Here is a 24774-nt window from a genome sequence, read left to right as displayed (position 1 = left end):
TAGTTTTGTTCGGCACAAAGCTGCAGTTAGTAAGGGTTGCAGTAATATGTTTTCTATGTCTGTCTCACTCTGCCTCTGGTTAAATTAAAGGCTAAAGTTCAAACACTGCCAGTGCTTTGGAAAACCTGAAAACAATTAGTCAATTGTAGGTTGCACTTACAGGTGCTGCAGATGGGAGAGTTTAAACATCTTTTGAGGGATTGCTGAAATTTTGTTCCTGTTCAGTTTCAATACTTGAAGTGTAGTAGACAAATTGTCAAAGGTACCAGGCTCCATGGAGGTTATTCGGTTACTGTTAATGTACCTGTTGAAACAATGTCTAGAAGGTTAAATTTAGTTATTTAATAAATTCTCAATACCAAGTAGTGAAACACAAAGCTCTTGCACTGCCTACTCCTTCATAAATGGAATTTCATTTATCATATTAATTAGAGCTCTTGACAGCTCAGTCTATGGTCAAATAGTATTTCACCACCAACATTTTGTTCTGTTCTGCAGGAGTGTGTTATTGGCAGAAGATACGATGTTGCAAGCCCATTACTTTATTCTCACTCAGTATAGCTCTGGCACTGCTACTGCCATTACTGAATAAGGATTAAAGGTAGGTTCAAAAAAGTCCACCCAACTCCAAGCAACTCAAGACTAGCTCAACCATGAGGACTTAAGTTCATTTTATACAATTATTTCTCTCAAGAGACACATCTATTTGTTTCATCAACTTGTTGCAACAACTCATGTATTCAAGTTAGCAGCTTATGTTAAACAATAGGTGAAAGCAGGAATAAGTATTTGATGCGCATCTAATTAGAAGATTTAGTACCTTAACAAACTGCTGCCAATCTAAGTTTTCCAGCAAGTTTTTCTGAAAGTAACCTGAAAGAAAAAAACAGTAATACTAAGTTTTACTTACAGATACTTGAGCTGTAACGATGGAAATGATGATATTTTTAGCTCTGATATGTTATTGTTGCTCAAGTCCAAAGTTTCTAGACTCTGAAATGGCTTCAAATGTTCAGACAAGATGTTGGCAATCTTGTTGCTGGTCCTAAAATTTAAGGACAGTAGTCAAAAGAATGTCATTTCCAGAGTAAACACTTGTTAACTACACGCGACTGACAAGTTAGTTATGAATTCTCCCACTTGAAAATAGCTCCTAGTTAAAGAAAATTAATAAAGTATGTGCTCTAGACACAACATTCATTTCTAGCCATCACAAATTGGAATGCTCTAAATACATGTGTTCACCAACATTGCTTAAAACATAGTCCCAGCAAACAAGATAAAAAGAACTGCATTATAATCAAATTACTTCAATTCATGGCTTTTAAAGAAAGATGTAAAACTCTCTCTGATCATCTATTTCTGAACAGTACAAATAACCAGTATTTGCATTGAACAGTATGTCACAGTATTGTAATTAAATGTTATTAGAGACATTTTCTATTTTAATCAAATTAACATCATACTAGCTACAGCGTTTTGTTTCTTTGAAAAATCCTACAGCATGAAAATCAGACTGAATTTCCAGAAAAACAGATAGATTTGAGAAGATGGATGACAGTGCATTCCCTCAGAAAAACATTCTATAGTTCTGCAATTAGACCTAGTATTTCATCCTGTAGATTCTTCTAATGAGCTCAGAAAAACTTAAATTTCTGCTCATTATAGAGGTTCTGGTTTCATGCCTGGTCAGATTTTAGTTATGCCTCACACCCAATTCCACAACAAAAACTCTGCAACTGTTTAAAGACATTGGTATCCTAGTCTACTCTAATGCACACCCCTTTTTTACTTCCAATGAAGGGCACTTTTTCCAACGATCATATTTCATGTTTATACCCAGCAACCTACCAGGTCTTTCCATCCCAATTGCATAATGTACAGAAACATACACACACATCACCAGCATTAATAGGGTTGGTTGTTGGAGCCTGATGGTACATAGGGGAAAACAGATCATGATCAGTTAAACGAATGAAACCTGAAATGATCCCTGTTACCTTGAGAAGTTCAAGTCAATTCTGCCTGTGGTACATTTTGTGCCTACTATGATGAATTATCAAAATTTAGGAGCTCTCCCCAACTACTAGAGATTGCAGGGAAAGGCAATTTCAGTAAAACTATCAACAAGAACGCAGATTCTAGGTGTTTGCCTTCATTGGAAATACTTGCTCTGGATCAAATAGTAAGTCACACATTTAGTATAGCATGGACAACCCTCACATATTTTAGGGGTGTGGGGGATTACTGCTCAAGTCAAAAAAAGTCCTGACTCAAAAACTGAACCAGAAGTTAGATTAATGGGCCTTCTGACCACATGTGGGAATGGGTAAATGATCCTGCAGCCCCTCCAACGCTGCGCTTGTATCATGTTTCATTCCTCGGGCTGTCTGGTAGAGGTACACTGCATATTTTTAACTCTTAGCTGAAAGTATTTATAATAAATAGAAACAAATTACTTTAATAAAAAACAACAACAAACACCACCACCATGTGTCAATTCCACTGGCCAAATAAGACTGCGAGTTAGAAAACAGGTCACAGAGCCTTGCATTTATGCATTACTTTGTTTATAAGGTAATTACTAACAAGGTATTAAAACTGCCAATTACTTGAGTGACGAATAAAATTTTCCTTGCAGTAAAAGTGTGCTCCAGCAGAAGCCAGCAATTTCCTGAACTGCACGCCTCCTAAATTGCAGTGTGAAAGTGCTCAGTTATAGAGATGGCTTGCACAGTGCTGTCTTTGTGTCAGCACTGCTCCATAAAACAGAAATTCCTCACAACTGGCAGGATAATAGCGCCTGTATTACAAAGTTTAGTTGGACCTAATGGAACTGAATAAAGCTCTTATACAGCCTTCAGATTAGCACTTAAACTAACTGGCAAATTACCTGACACAGACCAGGTTAAAACAAAACCAAACAAACAGAAAAACCCACCTTGTTTATTTCAGAAAAAGTTTTACTTTTTTGGAGATGGTAAGGTCATATTGTGGGGAGAAAGCAACTTCTTTTGTTTACTGAAACAGTGAATACATTAATGTCCTAGTCCATCTCACAATTAAAAAAATCAAACCAGCCTTCACTGCACCTGCCTGCTTACTCGTATTTGTAGAAGCCACTCAATTGCAAAATATCCAAATGGCTCACTCCTTATTGCTCCAATCTCCTACTCAGTTTTCTCTACAAAAAGTTTAAGTGCCGTAATTCACACCTCAAAGGAGACTACCCAGTGCTGAACATACCTGAAAAGTTCTAACTTTAAGGCCCAACTTCAGTTAAAATGAGAAACTGCAATTCTAATTTATTTTTTTCCACAATCATCACTTAAGTATATCAAACAAAAGCAATGTATCAGCTTCCTCACAACTGCCAAATTGCTGTCAAAATTAGTCAAGAAAAATGAGTTCAAAAATCTAAGCCTATCTAACTGTCAAGGCAGAACCAAACAGTATCCTCTGTGTCAGTACAATGACATACAAGTTTGTTCAGTATGTTCAATACCAAACCAACCAACCAACCAACTAAATAAAAAGCAAATGCCCACAAGACCGCGAAGCCTCCATCAAAGTGCTATTATTACTGTGCTCAGACAAAAGCTGCTTCACACACCACACTGGTTTCATTTCAGAGACCCTCAAAGGAAGATCAGAGCCACAACAGAACCAGCACATCAGGTTCTCACAAAAGCAGACCTGAAGCAATTCGATAACAACTTTCTGATGTGCAAGGAACAGCATCACACTGCAGCTTCCCAACAACTTCTCCTCTTACAGCTAAAGAAGCTGGAGCATTGAGGAACACAAAACCACCAAAAACACCTGCATGAATCTGAACATGCCTTTTCCAATTTGAGTGCCCACACTCTGACTTGCAGCAACAAAAAAACATACCACCCACCCAAGAGTGCACGGAGACTGATTTAATTCTTTTTACATACGCCTGTGTGAAAACCAGTTCAAGACAGAGTATTAGTTTTTCATTATGGGTATGAGAAACCTTAGCTTGCTTTCTCAGCATTCATGATTTTAACCACACCACTAGGTCAAAACATCTGTAACAACCCTATCAATCACAATCTAAAGATTCAGTCTATACTAACAGCTACAACATATCTGACATACTGACTTGTGCCTTCCTTGCCTCTGGGGAAGTACCAAGCAAGACAGCAACTTCTGTATCCATTTTGTTAAGAATCTAGTTAACACCATTTAGATGCCATAGTTCTTATGCGCTGGGGAAACAAAAAGTAAGTATCTGAGATAAGTATCTCTTGATAGAGACTGCAAGTATATTTTCTACCTAAATATGCAAGCTTCATTAGTCTGATCCTGTAAGATGGAAATCCCTATGCAGAAATATTTAGACATGAAGCTCTAACTTTTGTTTCTACTCAAAATTTCAGAAAAAAGAAAAAAAAAGAAAATTTCTTGAAATTTCTTCTCCAGCATAACTCTTTCTTCCAGGTAGACCTTGATCTGCTGTGTTTTGAGAAGCTTTAGTTTTATCTTGCACCATGATCAGGACAAGGATCATGTGCAGAAGCCTAGAGGTGGAGCAACCTGATAAAAAAAGAGCTGTCTAGACAGACGATTTTGGAGAGCTGTCTGTGTAGCCTGTTCTCCAAAGTAGTTGGATGTAAAATAACTGTTTTAACATCCATCTGGTTCTAGACTAATACAGTATCTCAACCAAGGTCTGAGAAGCAGCATATACTTAAATTTGCCTCACGAAGAGGCAAATGAACGCATACTGGAGGCTCCTGCTAAAGACTAAAAAAGTATACGTAAGGAGAAAAAAGCACTCTGCTAGGGCTAGATAAAATCTTTCTGAGCAGCGCTGAAGCCAAGACACTGGGGTTCATAGATGTTTAATTTGACCATCTTGTGTTTACGTGGCCTCCAGATTAGAACTGGCTTGGAGGCAGCCATACAGAGCACAGGCAAACCAGATGTGATTGTCCCCAGCAGAGCACATAATTGCTGGTCTCCACTACAGCTCCCAACCTCCTGTTTCGATTTCCTCAGGTATCTGTGGTTACCTCACCTGTTCTTCCCTCCACTCACCCACTGACATCATACAACTCCTCGCGTATCATCTATTGTTTCTTACACTCCTGCACAAACTGCTTTGGACTTCTGGAGTTCTTATAAGAAACAATGATGTCAAGACACCAAGTAAAAAAAACAGATTAAGAAAAATGAAAAATAAAATAAAAGTGAAAGATCAAGACTTAATTAACTTCCTTAGAACTGTAATTAACTTCCTTACAAAGTGCTGGAAGACACATGCTCTGTGGCTTTTAGGGTAAGGCTGGACAACTTTAAGAGCACGTATCAGAAGAAAGAATCTCAGTAACTCCTACTAGAAGAAAGAGAAAAAATAAATTTTTTTCATCATTTCTACACATTTGACTACTAAAATTAACCAGACTGTAATGAACAACTATATCATTTAAAATATTGCAATTATGGTTTCAAGCTCAACACTACCCTTACAAAATACCCCTATATGAATTGGACTACATGCTCTTCTCACCAGACACCCAGCTGCATTGAATAACATCCAGTTTTCTGAATTTTTGCAACTGTTAATATACAGAAATATTTCAAGCAAAACTGGTTTTCTCCAAGACAAAGATGCCAGAAATAAAGCCAGAATTCTGGCTTACTTCCAGTCCTACTGGAAGTCTACAAGTTTCATGCCCCCTTCTCACACAGGCTTCTCTTTCCTTAGAGCAAGCAGGGTTTTTTTCTTTTTAAGGTGTCCCTTGTTCCATGATCTATGCCTGTCATTGTACTTCCAAGCCAGATGTCAGCAAGTCTCTGCTGTTATTTTTTTGTACTTTTTGTGGTATACAGGCATAAAGCAGAAAATGAAAACTCAGAACTGCAGGCTGCTGATACCCTGTCCAAAACTTGACACCAAAGCTTATTGATTCCCAAACCAAACATAAACTGGGATAAGGGGAAGAGAAAGATGCAGAACAAAACAACTCTGTGATCAGAAATGTTTTCATCATCAAAAAGAGGCAAACACAAACTTTACAACACACGATACTTCCATAGCAATTCTCTCCTGAATTTAGTTATAGTATCAACATATATGTAACTAAACTTTCCGTACAAATTCTCTTCTGGATAACTGAGAGTGTGTTTCCCATTTCGCTTTCTGGCCTTTCGAAAAATAATCACAAGTTACTTCTCATGTGATAACCAAGTGAACGTGTAAACTCATCACTTTATTTTAAAGAGGGTAAACAAAAACAGTGCAGGCACAGCTATTTCAGCATGGGCTGACAACAGAAATAATAACCCACTGCAGACTTGGTGCACCCTATGACAGTTAATGCTAAGATCTTGTACAATTCTAGACCTAGATTAAACCCAGCATAGTGCCTTCTAGGATCATAAATCACCTTTCTAATATTATGTATGGACTTGTTGAGTAGTAACACCTAACCTTTACTTTACAGAGCCAACCCTCCCTTTTGAAGGGTGCAGACTAAAGTCTAGGCACTTCAGACCACATCCTTCTAGATCTACTCCTAGTTTTGACTGTCTCCTATCCACTTGTACTTCACTCAAAGCACCAAGTCATTACATTTCACTGATCTATTGCAATAACCACCTACCACTTCTCCAAGATATAACCACAATACTTGACATCTTAACTTCATTCTGACTTCCCTCATTCTCTATACTATATGCCCTACAACTTTGCACCTTCTCCCTGGTAAAATTTCCTACTTGTCTTCCATTTGGTCACATAGGAACAGTATTCTCTACTTTTCTGATGCATTTTTCTTCTTTTAATTCACCTTTTTCTTTAATATTGCTGATCAGAAAATTATGCCCATTTTTTTTTCCACTGCAAATAGCTCAAAGTTTGCATTCTTTTCCATTCTCATTGTAAAATCATTAATCTAGGCTGTCACTACTTTATATTTTTGCTACAACAAACTCTGGGTTTTCACATACTTCTTCCCTTTCCCATCATTCAGCCTAAATTACTGCCATAAAAATCTAGTTTCCATGTCTGCAAGTCTGACTAAGACAGGTTCCTTTTCAAATTCTTTCATTTACTTCCTCTTAGTCTCCACACCAAATGTCAAAGCCTGCAAGAACTAATTCCAGTAAGTTTCTTCACTCTAGCTTTTTGCTCACAACTTCAGCCCATGTCACACATGGTTTACCACCACTCCCATTTTTGGGACCTTCTCCAAGTAGCCTTATGCCTGAAGCCCAGTTTGACATCCTCTATTCTTTCTTTCAAGCCTTCTTCAAAACAAACTCTTCCAGGCAGTATCTAAATCTTAATCCTTCCCATAATAAAGTGGTAGCTGAAGAGATGACAACGATGTAAAATATTTGACCAACATTTTCTTAATATTGGAAGCCAGACTTCAGTTTAGTATGCTAGCCTTATAAACACACACCACCACTTTCTCTGGCAAGCCTCGAAGGGAAAGGCATCCACTCCTACTGAATGTAAGCTTCCATTTTCAGGAGCTGCATCTAAACTTCTTTCCTATGACTCTAGCTTTCTAAATGCTGAGAAAGCATTCTCCCGGATTTTACACACAGCTTCCACTCCCAAGCCCACTGTGAGATAACAAAGACAGATTTCTCATACCTACCCCTATTCCAAATAAACTTACAAATAAAGACTATTTAAAAAACCAAACCTTCTGTCTTTAGAGAAGGCCCTTTGCAGGAGTTTTCCTCATGAAGGTACTGCCACTGAGCGCAAACTATCACTCTTATTTAAATATACTTTTCCACATTTTAAACAGAACTGGAAATGCAATCCTAAAATAAAATCCCTTCTAAATAGTATAAGGGATTAATCACCGCTTTCCTTCGGTAACTAGGTTTGTGCATAAAATTAAGATAAACATTTAAGCTGTATGTTGGTTAATCAAAGCCACCAGAACGTAACAGTGCACAAGTAAATTTTGGAAAGATATCTTTTCGGCAATAAAGATTGTTTTTCTTTTTTAACCAAGAATGAAAATCAGTGACCAGCCTACATTCTAGTATTCCACCCCCAAATGAAGAAGGTAAGACTATTTTGTTCTTCCTGGTAAGGAGAATGAAGTGAGCACAAAGCTACCTAAAATAAAGGTTAATTTATAAATCTCTAGTCACGAGCTCATTGTTTGTTTAGCAGAGGTTTACGATACGCCACTTCAATTTAAGAGTTAGTTTACTTAGTTTTAAGATTGATAAATAAAAATACTTTTTCAGATTACATATTAAGTCAGGTACCATGAAAAATCCTAAAAGCCCTGTAAGTAGATACTGACACTGCAGTATGATAAACTCCACATACTAAGGGTTTGTATCACATCAGAGATAGCTGTCTCCACTACCTGACAGTACAATGCTTTACCAGTCTCAACCAACCACCATGTTGTTACTAGGTCTTTCATCAATGGGATTTCATATTTAGATTAGAACAAAACATGCTGCCCACTGAAGAAATTTGACTGATCACTGAAACCAGGATTAACGAGCAACTAAGCAAAGTAGCAGGCTAGAGCTAATAAAATAATACACAAAGCTAAATCTGGGCTCTTCTGATAATTTTAAAATTTCAGAGCTTATTCATGAAGCCTAGTCTAGAATAACACTTGGAGATGATCTCCAATAAATTCCCTGCTGCAGATTAGATAAGCAACAAGTGTCTACTTCAGACCACAGACTACCACCTGGACCTGAAAACACTTCTTGGGCATTCCCCAGGTTTTCATTTGTTTCCAGTGTTCAAAATAATAATTTTTTAAACAAATCCTTGTTGATGGCTTAGGCAATTTCATGGGGGGGGGGGTTCCCCTTTGAAGAGAATGACTTTGTACTTTTTTGGCACAATTCATTTCTAGCTTCTACATCAGCTTTTTCAGAAGTGTTCACTGAACATCAAAGGCCTGAGTTACCACATAATCAGAGTCATTTTGTAGTAGTGGCTGATAAGAAAGCTAGATTTAAAGTTGGAACAATTTTGCTTACTATTAAAACCTGTGACACCTCCAGTCACCTAAGACAGGCTACAGTCCTTTTGACTTGTTTTTTATCTCCTGACTAATCTTTTTTAATACTTTTTGTTTATTTATCTTTTTAAATATCCAGGACACAAGACATCTTCAAACACAATGCATTTAAACTCACCATATACCAACAGAAAGACATTACAAATGGAATACTGTAGAAAGCCTGCAGAAAAGTGACCTGAGGATGCAGCCCAGCACAAACAAGTGGGCGCATTTCAAGAATCATCCTCAATACTGACAACATTCTTCTTTGTCTCAGATCTCAAAAGTGAATGGCCACCCGATTCCTTGTTTTAACTGCCTTAAAGGCTTCCTGTACAGATGGGATTGGATAGGATTTTCCTCAGCACAGCAGAGGAAGACCTGTGCCACGCTGCACGTTCTGTATGTCATTTATGAACGTGAGATCTCACATTTTGAAAAAAATGGGAACTTATTACAAGCCATATATTACTGTAAAACTTGAAAGACATTACTGAATTGTGAATGACCCATGCTCTTTTTACTTCTGTACCGTGAACTTTCTATTCTCCACTCTGGCTTCATCAAGACCAAATATTTGTGTTCTAGACTAACATGATCAGTCTTTACAACATAAACTATAATATTTTCATTAAAATCATCTGTACCACGTGTACTAGTGCTTTTAAATAAAATAATTTCTACTCAATAGAATGTAAAATCACAAGTTTATTTAAAACAGACCATTATTTAAAGCTAGCCTAACGCTAGAATTTCACTATACGCACTAGTAACTTTGGCATGTACAGCTTTTTTAGTCCCTGCAGAGCGCAAGATGATGGCTATATAACATATCCTGGAGGTGGGTAATATAAAACATGTTTTACATACACATTTTGATAAGAACAATAAAATTTAGTTGGGGAGGCAGGATACTTTAATACTCGAAGCTGTTCTGTCTCGATAGCATTCAAAGACACAGAGCAGTGATGATGAATGGTGTCTACAATTACGTATTTTAAAAAATTCTGCAAGTAAAGTAGCATGGGGTTCTTATTTAAACTGTAAGTCCTAAAAAACCCCAAAACCTTAAAGTTGCAGCATTTGCAAATCAGTGTCCATCTTCCTTACAAAGCACTCATTGCATGAAAAGTAATTAACATTTTCTGAAGCATTTTCAAGTAAACCCCCTATGCAGACAGTAGTTGGTATTGTATCACTTGGTTTCAATCTACTTCTGGATCCAACCCAGGTACGAAACTTTACAGCAATGACAGACCTAGTAGGCAACACCAGTTTTCTTTTCATGTATCAACACCACAGATTCTAGTGGATTTTCAGGATAAGCAGGAGAGGACTGGTACATCTTGGATAAGGAATGCCGTTAGAATGGGAACTAAATTCAGAACTTTGCTTGTTCTCCTGGAATGAGGGCATGAGGATCTACTTCACTACCTGACACAAAAGCAATCCACCTATCTAGGAACAATGAAAAGAAACTTGTTTATTCTCCACAACTGCAGGATTTTCTACCACAACCATTTAAAACAATTATGCATTAATTTAACTGTTTTTACAAGCACTCCAGGAATGCAACTTAGGAAACACCTAGTATATTTTAGTCCTAGGGGTTGATAAATACACCTACATTACTGTGTGTGGCATCTGTGTTATATATTTGTGGTAACTGGTTATTAAATCCAGTATTCTCCCCAAAAGATTATGCTGTCCAGCATTTAGGGGGACCTGGACTCCTGGCTACCAACTGTGCTGTTTGGAGCCTCCTGACCAGATTTAGCCCAAAGTACAATCCATTTAGTTCACAGCAGCTTCCAGATTCCCAGGAGGCTCTGAAGTTCTCTTATGCCATGTGATAAGAATAGATACATCTATATTTTAATTCATATGATGAGTATCTCCAACCATGTAATGAGAGTGTGCCTGCATGTACTTGTATACTCCTTCACACAGACAAGGTCTTCCCAGGATGGTGGTAGGGGGTGTGCCTGACCAATACTTTTCCCCCCATGGTGTTCAACCCTTAGCTGGCATCCATAGAAACAAAACATTGGCATTATTGTTTCATGTTACAGACTGCGACCATGAGACTGGGAACATTTGCTGCTCTGGGTATGTTTATTCTGCATAATTCAACAGTATGCAAATATCTAAGCTAGATAAACATCAATTAAGACAGCTAGCAATGAGGTAGCTCCAGAAATGGAAACTACACTAACATGATAATCCACCCATGCTTGTTTATATTGCTCAAAGAATTTAGACACACAGTGCTGTATGGAAATACCTGCACTATTATTTACTGTAGGCATACCAGCAGGGTAAATTCCTTTGCAGGGCAAGAAAATTCTTGCAGAACAGGTAAAATTCTAAGGCTCCACAGCTGAGTGACAAGTCCCGAGAAGTGGAGAAAGGAAAAAAAAAAAGAAAAGAGAAATCTTGAAAAAGTTTCTTCAACAATGAAGATTTTGGCAGGAAAGGAAGGCGCCACTTCCACAACATTCCTTGAAGACGCCTTGGAAAAAAAAAAAAACTGTCTTTTCAACTGACAGTAATGAACCAGCCATATATGTATCCCATCAGAAATACAATCAAATCAAGTTTCAGAAGACTAGCACTCTCTTTTCTGCTATTATTTGAAAGTCAGAACAAAGACTCAATAAGGAAAGAGCGGTTTGTTTTGGAAAGGCTCCACAAGCTCCTTTCATATAAAAGTTTAAAATCTTGAAGTCATCAGATGTTTTGAGTACAGTTATTCTTTGAAGAGTTGTTCTAAAAATTATATTCTAATTGTTCCATATGTGTTCTCTTCGCATGACTTACATGCATTAACTCAGTTTGATTGAACCCCTCCAAAAAACATCCAACACAGAAAGAATAAGTGAACATATTTTTTTCACTTCTCAAGAAAAAAAAAAGCATTATTAGATAGATTATATGTCCATCTATAATAACACTGTATTACATATATTTTTATGCCAGACAACTGCTCTATAACTATTTAGTTTTCTCTGTAAAAAGAGATTTAACATCTTTACATAAATAACTTGCAACCTGTAAGAACAGGAGGCTCAGGGGAGGCTTTATACTCTCTACAATTATCTGAAAGGAGGTTGTAGTGAGCTGGGTGTCAGTCTCTTCTCCCAAGTAAGAAGTGCTAGGACAAGGTGAAGAAATGGCCTGAAGTTGTGCTGGGGAGGTTTAAATTGGATATTGGGAAAAATTTCTTCACTGAAAGGGTTGTCAAGCTCTGGAACAGGCTGCCCAGGAAGTGGTTGAGGTACCGTCCCTGGAGGTATTTAAAAGAGCGTGGATGTGGCACTGATATGGTTTAGTGGTGGACTTGGGAGCACTAGGTTAACGGTTGGACTAGATGATCTTAAAGGTCTTCTCCAATCTAAACAATTCTATGAGTCTATTCTGTGTTTGAAATAGAAACCTTTGCAAAAGAAACAAGATGCTTTATTTTTTATAACAATGCAATACCGGTCTAATTTTATGTTCTCTGTGCATTTGTTTTGAAACAAACAATTGTCTTAACTATTATATGCTCACTGACAGCACAGATCTAACAAAGGGTTTTCCACGTCTGACCACCTGAGTGAATGAACCAAGCTAGTGACCCAAGGATACGGAACAACCAGTCCAGCAGTGACTGATTTTCATTTACATTCTCAAAGAAATACAACAATTTTTGCATAGCTGCAGAAGGATGATTTTGGGTTCATTTAAACCAGTTCAGTTTCCACGAGAAGGACTTGAGGAGATGGTAAAACAAATTCTCAGCTTTGCACTCCTCAGAAGGCAGGAGGATATAAAACACTTTATTATGATATTATTTCCAACCTTGTGGCAAAATGAACCTTAGCAAAGACGTAAAAAAAATATATTCTTTAGATCAATTAGATGCTTAAACTACAGAGTGCCATGTCAACGTGAAAATACTGTCAACAATAATGCAAAATAGAAGATATGCTTAAATTCAACAGTTATTTGTCAGACATCATCTGCTTTTTCTTTCATTCTTTTCTGATTCTGATCTGTAAGAAACCACATCAGTATCAAATATCACTTAGTTCTTACTCAAACAGAGCAATCCAGACACAGCGGCTGCACCAGCTGACTTAGCTGACCTGAGCCCAGAGTAAAAACAAGCCCCTATAAATCCCCAGATGTAAGCAATTGAATAGTGATCAATTTAATTAACTGAACAGCTTTCCAAAGTTTATTGTATTGTTTTAACCCTTCGGGCTTCTTCAAGAAAGGTAACTTGCAATTTGTTTTCAAGGGCAGGGTTTGGCCAGAGGGCTACATGTTACTGGCTTTAGACACTTTAGATTCCCATTGATAAAATACAAATCCCATACATGAAAGAGGTGTCTTTTCCCTTTTCAATTAATAAAGTAACTACTTTTGTAACAGTTCCTTCAACAATTAGAGAAACTACATCATGGGGGGGGGGGGGGGGGGGGGGGGGGGATCAAACTGATTTTGAGTGGAAACCTCAGGAATAACATTTCCTTTAAAATCAACTGGTTTGGTTACTGGTCCTAAATGCCTTTTACAACTTTATACTCATATTACAGATGCCACATCAAGTAACCTGCTCATTTCTTTCAAACAAAACAATAAATGCACATATAATTGTGACACATGATTATATCCATTAACTGCAGATGCAAAAAAAAAAAAAAATTATGCCACACATTAAAATGGGCTCAAAAAGACATTTTGAAGATACTGGCAAAACATCTTCTAACCTAGATACTTGTCCTGAAGTTGCATCTCGAGGGGATTTCCCCATGTTGCCCACTGAAATTAATGGAACTCTGCCATGATTTAACATGAGTGGGATTTCAGCCAAGATGCATAATGATATAGTATAACTCCTGTTTTAAAGTCCGCATTGTACAAGTTTGTATAACATTTACTAATGTTTGTTCAGCGCCTAGCACAACAGGGCTGAGGCTTCTGGGCACTACCACAACATAAATTAATTCTAATGCAGTCTTTATAACTGAGGGAAGCATAAAAACTACGAGGATTAAGCTCAATTATACACATTTTAAACAACCTGCTAAATAATATGGCATAATCAACTTCTAACCACAAGCTACTCTATTTCCAATTATTTCACTTTAATCTTTGTAATGCACATATTTCCACAAACCCTGTGGGGAGTCAGTTCTACTAACTAGGGACAATAGTAAGATCTACTTACAGAGACAAAACCGTTATATTTGCAGAGACTCGTCCCAGATCTGGAATGATCTCCAGTTCATTGTTGTTCAACTTCCTATTAATGTTAGAAAATGGAGAGTCAGCTTTCATGTTAATCAGAAATATGTACATTGGACTTGCTAAATGGCAGAACAGTGTCATCCCAAAATTAAAAAATAATTTCAGTTCCACATAATGCAAAGTATCAGACAAGCAAGCATCTTTGTTGTTTAACCAATTATTAGAAACAGGGATACAATTAGCATAAACAAACATTGGTTGGGGTTTTTGGTTGGGTTTTTTTTGTTGTTGCTGCTGCTTTTCTTTTTTTCAGGGGGTTGATGGTTTGTTTTTGTTTGTTTTTTATTAAGACAAATTAACTTACACTTCCTGAAGACTATGAAGGTGATCCAAGAGACTGGTCTTGATTGAAGATAATTTGTTGTGACTTAAGTCCCTAGGAGGTTACAAAAACAAACAGCCTGTCAGTTTTGCCATAAACATAAATTGTGTAAAGCAATACAATTTCAACCCAAATTATCTTATCATTTGTTTCCAAGTACATAAAAAGGGGTTTTGTTTTTTTTTTTATAATAGTAAATTAGAATACAAACTTATTTGATTATACAACTAAGTGTAAATACCTTGATTGGTCATTGCCAGCAGTGTCAAAGAATTTCCTATACCTCTGAACAATTTAGAGCCATTCACTGGGATGTAGTAGACATCCCAATGTCTAAGCATGTAAGACCCATGGAAAACACCTTAAGATTTTGACTCATAGACCAACAACAACCCCTCTGCCCCATCTCTTCACAATAAAATATCTGGCTAACACAACCTCTTGATTACAAGGAAGACTCATAAACCAAAACTCACTGCCGTCTCATTCCCTGAGTCAGTCGTATCATTTACTCTCCTCACTTCTCTAAAGCAATGCATGATCTTAAGTACACAATGAGGACTGTCCATAAATCTCAACACTATTTGCATGCTTTCACTCAATTCAGGACTCCATTCCTATCTAACCAAATTTAATGGCGATCTTAAGCAATATCACAAAAACATACGAAAGCCTAACTCTATTCTGAGTTTTAAGATGTCTGCATACTAGTCACATTAATATCACAATCACACTTGGAGAAGTAGCTTGAGTACTCAGCTTGTGCCAGTCTGCACTCAAGATCCCAAATATATATACCGATGCAGCTTATAAAAAATCTTGTTAGGGTCTTTGCAGCGTTTCTACAAAATAAGCCAGGATACTAGGAATGCAACACATTTTCTTGATCACTGTCAAGAAATTCTTTTCCCTACAGACACCATACATCTTTACCATGTGTCTTAAATATTTTACAACACGGTAAAATAGAGTCCTAAGAAGCTTTTGTGTAGCCTCAGAAGCAGCGGAACCATCACAGAAATAAAAGAATGACCACACAATAGAAGGCAGAAAAGCAATTACAGAAATGCAAGCTTGCACAGCCATAGAGATCTGTACAAGCGGCACAGACTCATAATTGCTTTTCTAACCATGGCTAGCCCTCTTGATGACCTCCCCCTTCTTAGTCACTTATCCACCAAAATATGCACCTTCCTGCTCATGCACTGCAACCTGAATTCAGTCATCTGCAAAGTGCTCACTGGACATACTAACACGGAGTTTATCCAAGCCAGCAAACAAAAACTGCACTATTTTTAAGGAGTTCTTAAACTCACACCTGTGAGAGTCTGCAATGCAGAATTGCACTAGCATGCTTCAGCAGTGAGCTGCTGTAGCATCACAAAAAGGCACAAAAATTTCTTACACTTCATGATACTTTTCCCTGTCCTAATTAAGCACTGAACAGTCATTCAACATGCAGGGGTCCCCATCAAGCCATGCGGGCATGAAGTGTATTTCAAGTTGAATGCATGAGGAAGCTTTCACTTTTTTCGGATAATGTAACGCAGTACCGTCACCTATACTGAGCATGCCAAACACAGGCCTGACTGCCGTGGATGCATCCACTCCCCATCCACAGTTCTGGCTGTGAAGAAACCTGACGATAAGCATACTGTTGCTGCACACAGCCCAGAACTGACTTAACACTGAGACAGATCTAGGGTCTGTGCTAGGTCTTGTGCTCTGTGACTAAGCCCTGGACAACTGCAGATTCAGAGAACTCCAGTTTCTCTACACCCACCATTGCATAACTTTGAACACAGGTGTAATGCTGCAACCCAGCCAGGTACCTATGTTTCTTCAACAGCACATGAGAACGATAAAAACTTGTTTTACACTCCCCCAACTGTCTGGTGCTTTATGCAATACTTGTTCAATATTGCCAAAACAATTCCTGGCATTGTCACTTTTGTCCTCCCCTGGAGTCAGTTATTAAAAATAATAATAAAACTCAAACATTAAAAATAATCCCAGGCACATATGGGCATTACAAGGGGTACCATCAGTACTCAGTTATGAGGTGTGCTCTGAGCCAGCAAACTGGATCAGGCCCAGCCAGCTGCAGAGCTGTGGCACTGGTGTCTGGCGCACAGCCACGGGCAGGGAGGAGATATGCACCTACATCTTCCAAGCCAGGGCTGCACAGGAGCATGTGAGAGCAGACCGGCAGCTGTGAAAGGCATTTTCCAGCACAAGAACAGGGCGTGAGGGCTGGGTGGAAGCCACCTAGAGAGGGTAACACTCTCCACCACCTTTAGGTGGCTTCAGAGGGGGTGTTTTCTGAGACTCCATTCTGGAGTCAAGCACCTAATAGGTATCCGTGCCTTCTCCCAGTGTCTAAGCCCCAACATATTTAGGTGTCTAAACCCTGACAGACTTTCCTCTTCAAGATGGAAAACCAATACAGTGTTAACATTTTCAAAACCCCACAAATGCTGGTTTCATCATTTGAGGTCTCCTGTAAATGAGGTTAACCACACTTGAGTTAGAGAACTGCATCTTTCACTGCTTAAAAATCTAGTGCAAACATTTGTCTGGCCATAGACTACTGAAAAATCCCTTTGTTTTCAGCATCTGAAGATATTAGCTGCATAGATCTGAATTCTGCATTCTTAAATATAAATACTGAAAAAATATGCTGTTACAAATATCTAGATGGGACTCTAATTTGATGCTTTATAGCACACGGAGTAGAGACAATTTTTACCCTTAAACTTAATTCTATATTTGGCTTTAGCCTGTAGGGATTATAAGAACTATGCAAATAAACGGCCAAAATTCAGTGAAGTTATGCCTGTTAGTGCCTAATATGTTACTGTTCCTCATGCTTCAGACAAGACTTAGGAATCAGTAATTATTTCAACAAAGCGTTCAACATCAGTACTAAAAACCTGCATTTCTTCACTTCATCCAAAAACCCTGCAAAAGGTTTATTTAAAACATGTTTGCCTAAAGGACCTACCAGACAGTAACAGACGTGAGCAGATTTGTTCTGCTGGAGTTATAACATGTTGAAAAAAAAAAAAAAAAATGGAAAGGAAAAAAATCTGGCAGAGTCCTTAAACTATAAAAATCCTGCAATTACAACCACTGCTGTGCATGATCACCACACTGGAGCCAGACACTTTCACTCATAGCTCAAGCTCACATCCATCTGGAGTCTATCAAGGCAACCGTGAGCGTAACAACTTACACTAGGTTTCAAACTATTTATTTTTTTTGTGTTTGTTTTTTAACACTAAAGATACCCTCAGATTTTCCAGGTAGCACCTATTTTAAAAAAATACATACATACACACAAATTACTCATTCCTGGTTTACTTACAGCAGGTTGTCAAACACAAGTTGCAAAAAAACACAAAGCAAAACAACAAAAAAACCCCTCTGCACAATACTTAATAGCCTGTTTCATACAGCTGTACACATACTTGTCTACCAGTTGTTGGTTAAAAAAAGTGCATTATAAATATTTTATTAAACAGTATTTCAGTACTACTGGCATGAGAAACTTGGGGGGGGGGGAAGCCTTGCAAGTTACATATTTAAGTTTTTAAATCAGAGTAGTTAGAAGTGAACCAAGGGTTAAAATATTTGCCTTCTACTAATACTCTTAAGTGAACCTTAAGGCTATAGAAGTTTCTGAAACTTATAAGCACTGGATCTGAGGCATTTTTTAAATATAAAACCTATCATCTCTGTTGCAAAGCTACAAGTATATTTCAGTTCGGTGCATTTCTCAACAGATCTTAAAGCAAGTATGAAGAACAGGTTTGAAAATTAATCAGTATTTTTGCTTTAAAAAAAATGGAACTGACAACATTAAAACACTAAGATTATTACTATGCATTTTCCATTTCTGAATTTTCCTTGTCTGTTAAAAACCACATTATAAGTGGGGAGAAAATATCCTCTGTGATTACTTTTGCTACTAGGATTTCAAAAGCCATGAAAGATGCAACAGTGAGTGAACTCAGAAACTTCAGAAACCAGATTTATATTAAGAAATTCTTTATAACAATAAAAAGTATATATACCTGTTCTTCACCCCAAACTTCTAATAAAAGTGATTGAGCATTTAAGTAGAATTGCCTCCACTTGAAAAAGCAAGCCATAGTTTTTGAGGCCTTTTAAGAGCCCGTTTTATGACAGAAACTATTTTCTATATTCCATTACATTTGTATGGCCATCTTTTGTAACTCACAAGTCTCTGAATTAGAAAACTGAGAAGTATCACTGAACATCAATGTCTGCATGATAAAAAACTGAAAGGAAGGCCTGGTGTGTAAAGGAAGAGTGTTTCTTCACACATTTTATAAATACAACTTTTAGACTCTAACTTAATTTACAACACTTAGTCACAATTATCATCTTCTTCCTTAGAGAACTCAGAAACCTGAGCCCCAAGTCAAATTTTAAAATGCAAATCCAGCAACAGCTTCTTAATCAGTCCCACAGGGGCCTATAGAGCTGCTAATTCAGCAGAAATCAGGAGAGCTGAAAAACAAAAAGCCAGGCTGTAGCTGTTTTAAGACACTGATCCAAAGTGACTCATAAATCAGCTTGCTATGTTCAAGTTTTAGTCTGGAAAATATTGAAAAACAGCTGTGAAAACCATACAGCCCTTTTTTCTGGCAATCCTGCTAGAGAACTAGAGGATTTATAAAATGTAAATACTAAAGATGTAATACAAACACAAGTGAAAACCATCTTTCAGACTTTCCCTCCTGCCCCACTGACAACTTCAGTATTCTTCAGTGAACCTGGAGAGGGGTATGGCAGTGCCACTGGGAGTTTGCACACAGGGAGAGCACTAGCCAATGCTCCACACTCTTCCTCTCTTCATTCCTTCACCTCTGGCTCTGCTACACCAGCTCTAACAAATCCATGTTCCTGCAATCTCAGGACACATATCCTGGAAGTAAATGGAAATCTAACTCCAAAACTATTTGTACACAAAGCCATTACAAATGTTTATCAGTTTTCAGCAGACTGTTATCTTCCATACAAAAGATGGTCTTTTTGGCCAAAATGACACTGAAGCTGGCAATTTTAGCCTGTTTACACCCATTCAGGGAAGTCACTTCCGCACAAAGCAGTAGCCTCACACCTGCCACCAAAAGGAAAGGGGACATAACTCAGCCCTCCGGCTCTTGGTTTTTTTATTTCTCTCCTTAAGGTCATGCAACCTTTCCACATCAGACACTCTCATTTTATTTCACTGGGGAAATCTGAACACAAAAGGCATGAAAGAGTGAAACGGAGCTTCAAAAAAAACCAGCTTCATCTGACCTGCTCTCCATCTGGGCAAGCCGACAGATGGGCAGAGGAAGGTGTAAAGCCTAACGTGGGCCTAGACCTTCTCAGGCACAAGAGCTCTCACTCTCCTGCTTGGGAGATTTCGCTTGCGTATGTGGAGAACATGGTGTAATAGTTGTTTTCTAAAGATGATTGGAAAGCCCGAAATTAAACTACTAGCCTTTGGCTATATGCGCTATGGCCTTCCATGGAAAACACAGTAAACATATACCAATAAAATTCATATGCAGTCTTTTATCATTCATAAGTGTACAGTTTGTTGCAACAGTAATCCAGGCTAGTCAAACTTTTTTTTTTTTCATATGTAAAACTGAAACGCATTATAATCTTCAGGATTGCACAACCCCAGCTCTAAATTCTGGGGTAGCTGGAGGTGACAACCTTCCTTGTTCTCTTACTAAGAGGGGAAGGAAGAAAGAGAAGGGCACTTCTAAGGCATTTGACACAAACAAAAGAAATATTTACACAAAAGCGGCCAGACCACATGGTTTGGTGACACCTACAAAGATGTACTCCTGTGAGTTTAAGAGCTAGTGACACAGCTGTCCAATGAGTAATCACAGCAGGGCTTCTTAGAACAGACCAAAGCTTATTTATACAAGTGGAACTTATTTTCTCACACTTTTAAAGGAATGTGAACTTACATAAGGACAATTTACACTACCAAGGGAATTCTAATTAGAAAAGCCTTCCTTGTGCTAACAAAAAAGCCCTGCAATGTGTTCTATTGTCTTTCAGTAACAGAAGTGGAAAAGGCAAACTTGGATTACTGCTAATGCAAAACGCTTTTCAAAGCGACTCTTAAAATGAAAGTCCTGAGATTCAACCTCCCTTTTTGTTTTTTGGTTTAGCATGCTGTCACACCTGAATTTTAACTGAACAGCCCTAAAGTAAGATAAGCTAAGAAACTAAGCTATGAAGCTTAGCTTTAGTATCAAAAAAGCCTTAGGTTTGTCAGAAAACTTACGCTAGCGTATTCAAATAGTTCAAAAGAGCAGGAGGAATGGAATTTAATAGGAAGCAAAACCAGTTGTTGAACGTAAAGCAGATCCAGCACTTGGTTCAGATGCTTCAGTCACACAAGCCAAAAAAAAAAAAAAAAAAAAAAAGAAAAAAAGAAAAAAAAAAGAAAAAAATTTATTCCCCCTCACACTTTCCTGCAGCACTCCTGGAAATACTCAACTCCCAGAGCCATTCCTGTGTTCAGTTCCATCTGGTGTCAATACAGCCATCCACATTTCATGAGTAAAGCAGCATGACCTCCAGACGAGGCAATTGAACAGAATTAGCCACAACTAATTGAAAGTCTTCCTGTTTACTTTAAAGTCCTTATCTCAATCTGCTTTGGAAATGTAACAGAAAATTAATACGGCTAATACAGAAGATCTCTTAGCGACAAAAGATTAAAAACAAATGAGAGAAGTTCCTCAGATATTTTCAAGCTTTTAGAAAGCTCCCATAACTTAGGCTTTGTCCATAAAAGTTTATCATCGCAAAGTAACTTTCTACAGATGGCATTTCAATCCACGTTACTGCGGATTCGGCGAACCCGCCCGGACCCAGCGGGGCAAGCTCCGCTCATAGAAGGCCATTACAGACCGAACTATAGGGGAATCGAGGTGAAAAAACGGGCAAGTAAAACCGAGACCCGGTTCTCCCGGCACGCAAATCCATACTAACTTTGTGACTATTGCACGTTTTCCAACAAAGTCATCGGAACTTTCTTCCTCCCCCTCCCAAAACACCGAGAGGCGCTCCCGGGCCCGCTCTCGTTTCCATCACACACCGGGGCCGCAATCCCGCTGACAGCTTGGCCGCCGGCTGCTGCCCCCCTCCCCGCGCACCTCGCAGCCGGCACCGCCACGAAACTCGAGCTTCCCTCCCGGGAAGCCCGTCCGCGGACCGGACCGCAGCCCCCGGGAGCAGAAGATGGCGGAGGAGAGCGGGCCGGCACCCCCAGCCCCCCGCGGTGCCCGCCGCCCCGGCACTCACAGTTGCACCGCCCCTCGCGGCAACCGCTCGGGCAGCCCTCTCAGCTCCAGGCGGCTGCAGGCGACGAGGTGGCCGGCGCAGCGGCAGGGCGCGGGGCAGCGGGCGGCGGCGTGGTGGCCCAGCAGAAGCAGCAGCAGGAGGAGAGCAGCGGACACCCCGCGGAGCCGGCGGGGCATGGCGGGCTCAGAGCCGCGCTCCCGTCCCTGGGGTTCCCGCACTGACAGACCCGGGCGCGGCGAGACCTCCCGCCTCTCAGCGCGGGTGGCAGCTCCCGCTCATGCCCCAGAGCCGCCGCCAACGGGGGAAGGCGGTGGGAGAGGGGGATGTAGGAGAAGAGCAAAGGCAGGCAGCGGCAGGGGGGCACAGCACCGCCGGCCGCCAGCCACTCCGCAAACTTTCCGCCGCCTCAGCCCGCCTCCGAGCGGCCGGGGGAGCCCCGAGCACGGCCCGCCCCGTCGCAGCCCCCTCCCCCTGCCATGTGACGGCCGCACCCCCCGACCGCCCCTCCGGGCCGGGGCCGGGGCCGCGGGTAGGGGGCCGGGTGGGCTGTGGTGGCGCCCGGCAGCTGCCAGGCCGCTGCGGCATCCCGGGCCCGGTGCCCGGCTCGGGCGCCAGCCTTCAGGTGGCCTTGCAGCCCAGCGGGCGCGTGTGTGGGCCCTTGCTCCCTTGGCCGGCCTCACTAGGGGCGGGCAGCAGCACCCGGCTGCCGTGAGCGTCGGGCGCTCCGTGCCCTCGGCGTCACCCGCTGGGCGCGGGCCGAGCCGCGAAGGCAAGCGCATGGAGGCCCTGCCCGTGAGGGATTCCCCTTCGCCATCGCACTGGTTCAGCATGGGTTGGGGCAATCCAGAAGCTGTTCTGGAGGCCCCAACGGCTTCCCAGCCAAGCCTGGGGTCACTGGCATGTAAAAGGTGAGGTGAGGTTAACTCCTGCCTTCTGGGTCCTACTCGGCTAGTCCAGACACCGTAATTAAGCCCATTATATTCCCCACAGGATCCCAGCTCCAGAGGTTCAGGGAAGTGGGCAGGGCGTACAGATTCCACATCTCTGAGGTAATCTATGTAATTTAAGTAAATACCTATTGTTCAAGTTCCATATGTAAGCCCGGGCCTTGCAATGGATTCAATTACTGTAGGCTTCACACACCCCTAATATCCAACAGCAGACATCAGACTGCTCACAGGCGCTGTGCTATCTCTCCCACCTCTGTATGCTTCACCTGAAAGACTGTAGACATCTTAGGCACTGGGAACCTGGAGCCTCAAAAGCCTGACAGCTCCGATATAAAGATTTGTAGGGCCAAAGCTTTGTCCCTGTTTTTATTGATCCCATGTGTATCTCAGGATGCAGCTGAAATTAAGGAAATGAAACTACGTTTCAGTCAGGAATCATGAACTTGCAAAGCCAAGCTGGCAAGCCCCGAGTGACTACAAACATTCATGTGCCACTGTCAATGTAACTGTTTCAGATGCATAGGGTGTGTAGAGCTGTGTGGTGTTCTGTCAGCTTGTGCTCCATTGACCACTGGTGCTCCTTAAGGAAATTGCTGCGGGAAAATGAGCAAATACTACAGGGCCACGCATTTTTTTCTACACTTCAAGCAAGCAAAGAAACAAAATAATATGATAAAAAGTAATTAGTGTATACTTGCAAGTTACTATCATTTATTTCTTGTAAATGAGTACTGCTTTGGCATCATTGGCATGTAATAGCTGTTTCTTTGCAGCTGCTGCCTTGCTTTCAGAAACATTGACATTAGATGAACAGAGCCAATGAAACACTGAGCTGTTCTAAACAGCCAATGGGGCAATGCTAGATTCTGATTTTCAAAGTTATCCACCTGTACCTGTTCCCATTGAAGTCAGTGGGAAAACTTCCTTCTGTTTCCGAAGTGTCAGCATTTGTTCTAGCTGTCTAGTTGTTTCACACCATTATACTAAGATACAGAGACCTTGAATGTGTTCTATTCATTTAGTTAAAATATGTTATACTTGATACTTTTGCAAAGTAATCAAAAATTCAAGAGGAAGACCTTCATGTTTATGTTGCTCAAGGGAATTATTGAGCACCTTACTAAAATTAAAATGGATTTAAAACAACTACACCTTGTACTACAGTTCCCAGAATGCACAGCAAAGAGCTTCTTATTTGGGAAAAATGAGCTTGTCTTATCTTGAGTGTTGGCAAGGGCAGCGATTCACTAGTAAGTAGCAACAGAGTTGTTAAACTGTCAGTTTTAATATCCAAAGGAAAGGAAAAATGGAAACAAAGTATTTTGAACTTATTTTATCCTAGCAGTCAGTAATATACACAGTGCATATTTGAACTACAGAAGAAGAGAGAATCTTAGAAAAGAAAGCAGAAAAAAGATGAAAATGTTGAAAAGGGCAAGAACTTCTGTTTCTGTAATTTTGAAAACCACTCATGCAGTCATGGAATACTGTGCCCTTTGTAAAAACTAATGCATATTTCTTGCTAATATATGAAGCTCTTTTAAGTTAAGCAAGGTAAAGCAATTCAGAAAATTAATCCATCTGTCTTTGCAGCTTCTTTTTTCAAAATATTTAATAAAACATTTTAAAACTGATTGTGTTGCGAATTCAAAAAAATGCTTATGTGGTGTACTTCAGAGCCCATGACAGAAAATCTTTCTTCCCTCAGGGGGATTTGCTTTCTTCAGAAGTGTCAGGGACCAGTTCTGAACCTGATTCGAATGCTGCAAGTGCTGGCAGCCCCAAAGCCCAGGGGTCTCTTCATCATTACGAGAGACCA

General features: G+C 39.9%; 1 protein-coding gene across 2 annotated transcripts in view; it reads right to left on the bottom strand.

The window, feature by feature from the left end:
- LRIG3 (leucine rich repeats and immunoglobulin like domains 3) overlaps positions 1–22437 on the bottom strand; it is a 39802-nt gene extending 17365 nt beyond the window's left edge. The window contains exons 1-5 of one of the 2 annotated variants that reach the window (XM_065685498.1): positions 22006–22437; positions 14638–14709; positions 14254–14328; positions 911–1045; positions 161–304 (exon numbers count right to left, since the gene is read on the bottom strand). In XM_065685498.1, coding sequence (XP_065541570.1) covers positions 161–304; positions 911–1045; positions 14254–14328; positions 14638–14709; positions 22006–22181 — 602 coding nt within the window. In that variant the 5' untranslated portion in view covers positions 22182–22437. Of the gene's footprint in view, positions 1–160; positions 305–820; positions 874–910; positions 1046–14253; positions 14329–14637; positions 14710–22005 lie in introns of those variants that run through there. The other variant, XM_065685570.1, reaches the window with a different exon arrangement.
- Positions 22438–24774: the final 2337 nt, after the last annotated feature.

The sequence above is a fragment of the Lathamus discolor genome, chromosome 1 (genome assembly GCF_037157495.1).
Source record: "Lathamus discolor isolate bLatDis1 chromosome 1, bLatDis1.hap1, whole genome shotgun sequence".
NCBI classification, from domain to species: Eukaryota; Metazoa; Chordata; class Aves; order Psittaciformes; family Psittacidae; genus Lathamus; species Lathamus discolor.
Note: the sequence above shows the minus strand (reverse complement) of the source record. Positions and strands in the feature narration are given on the sequence as shown.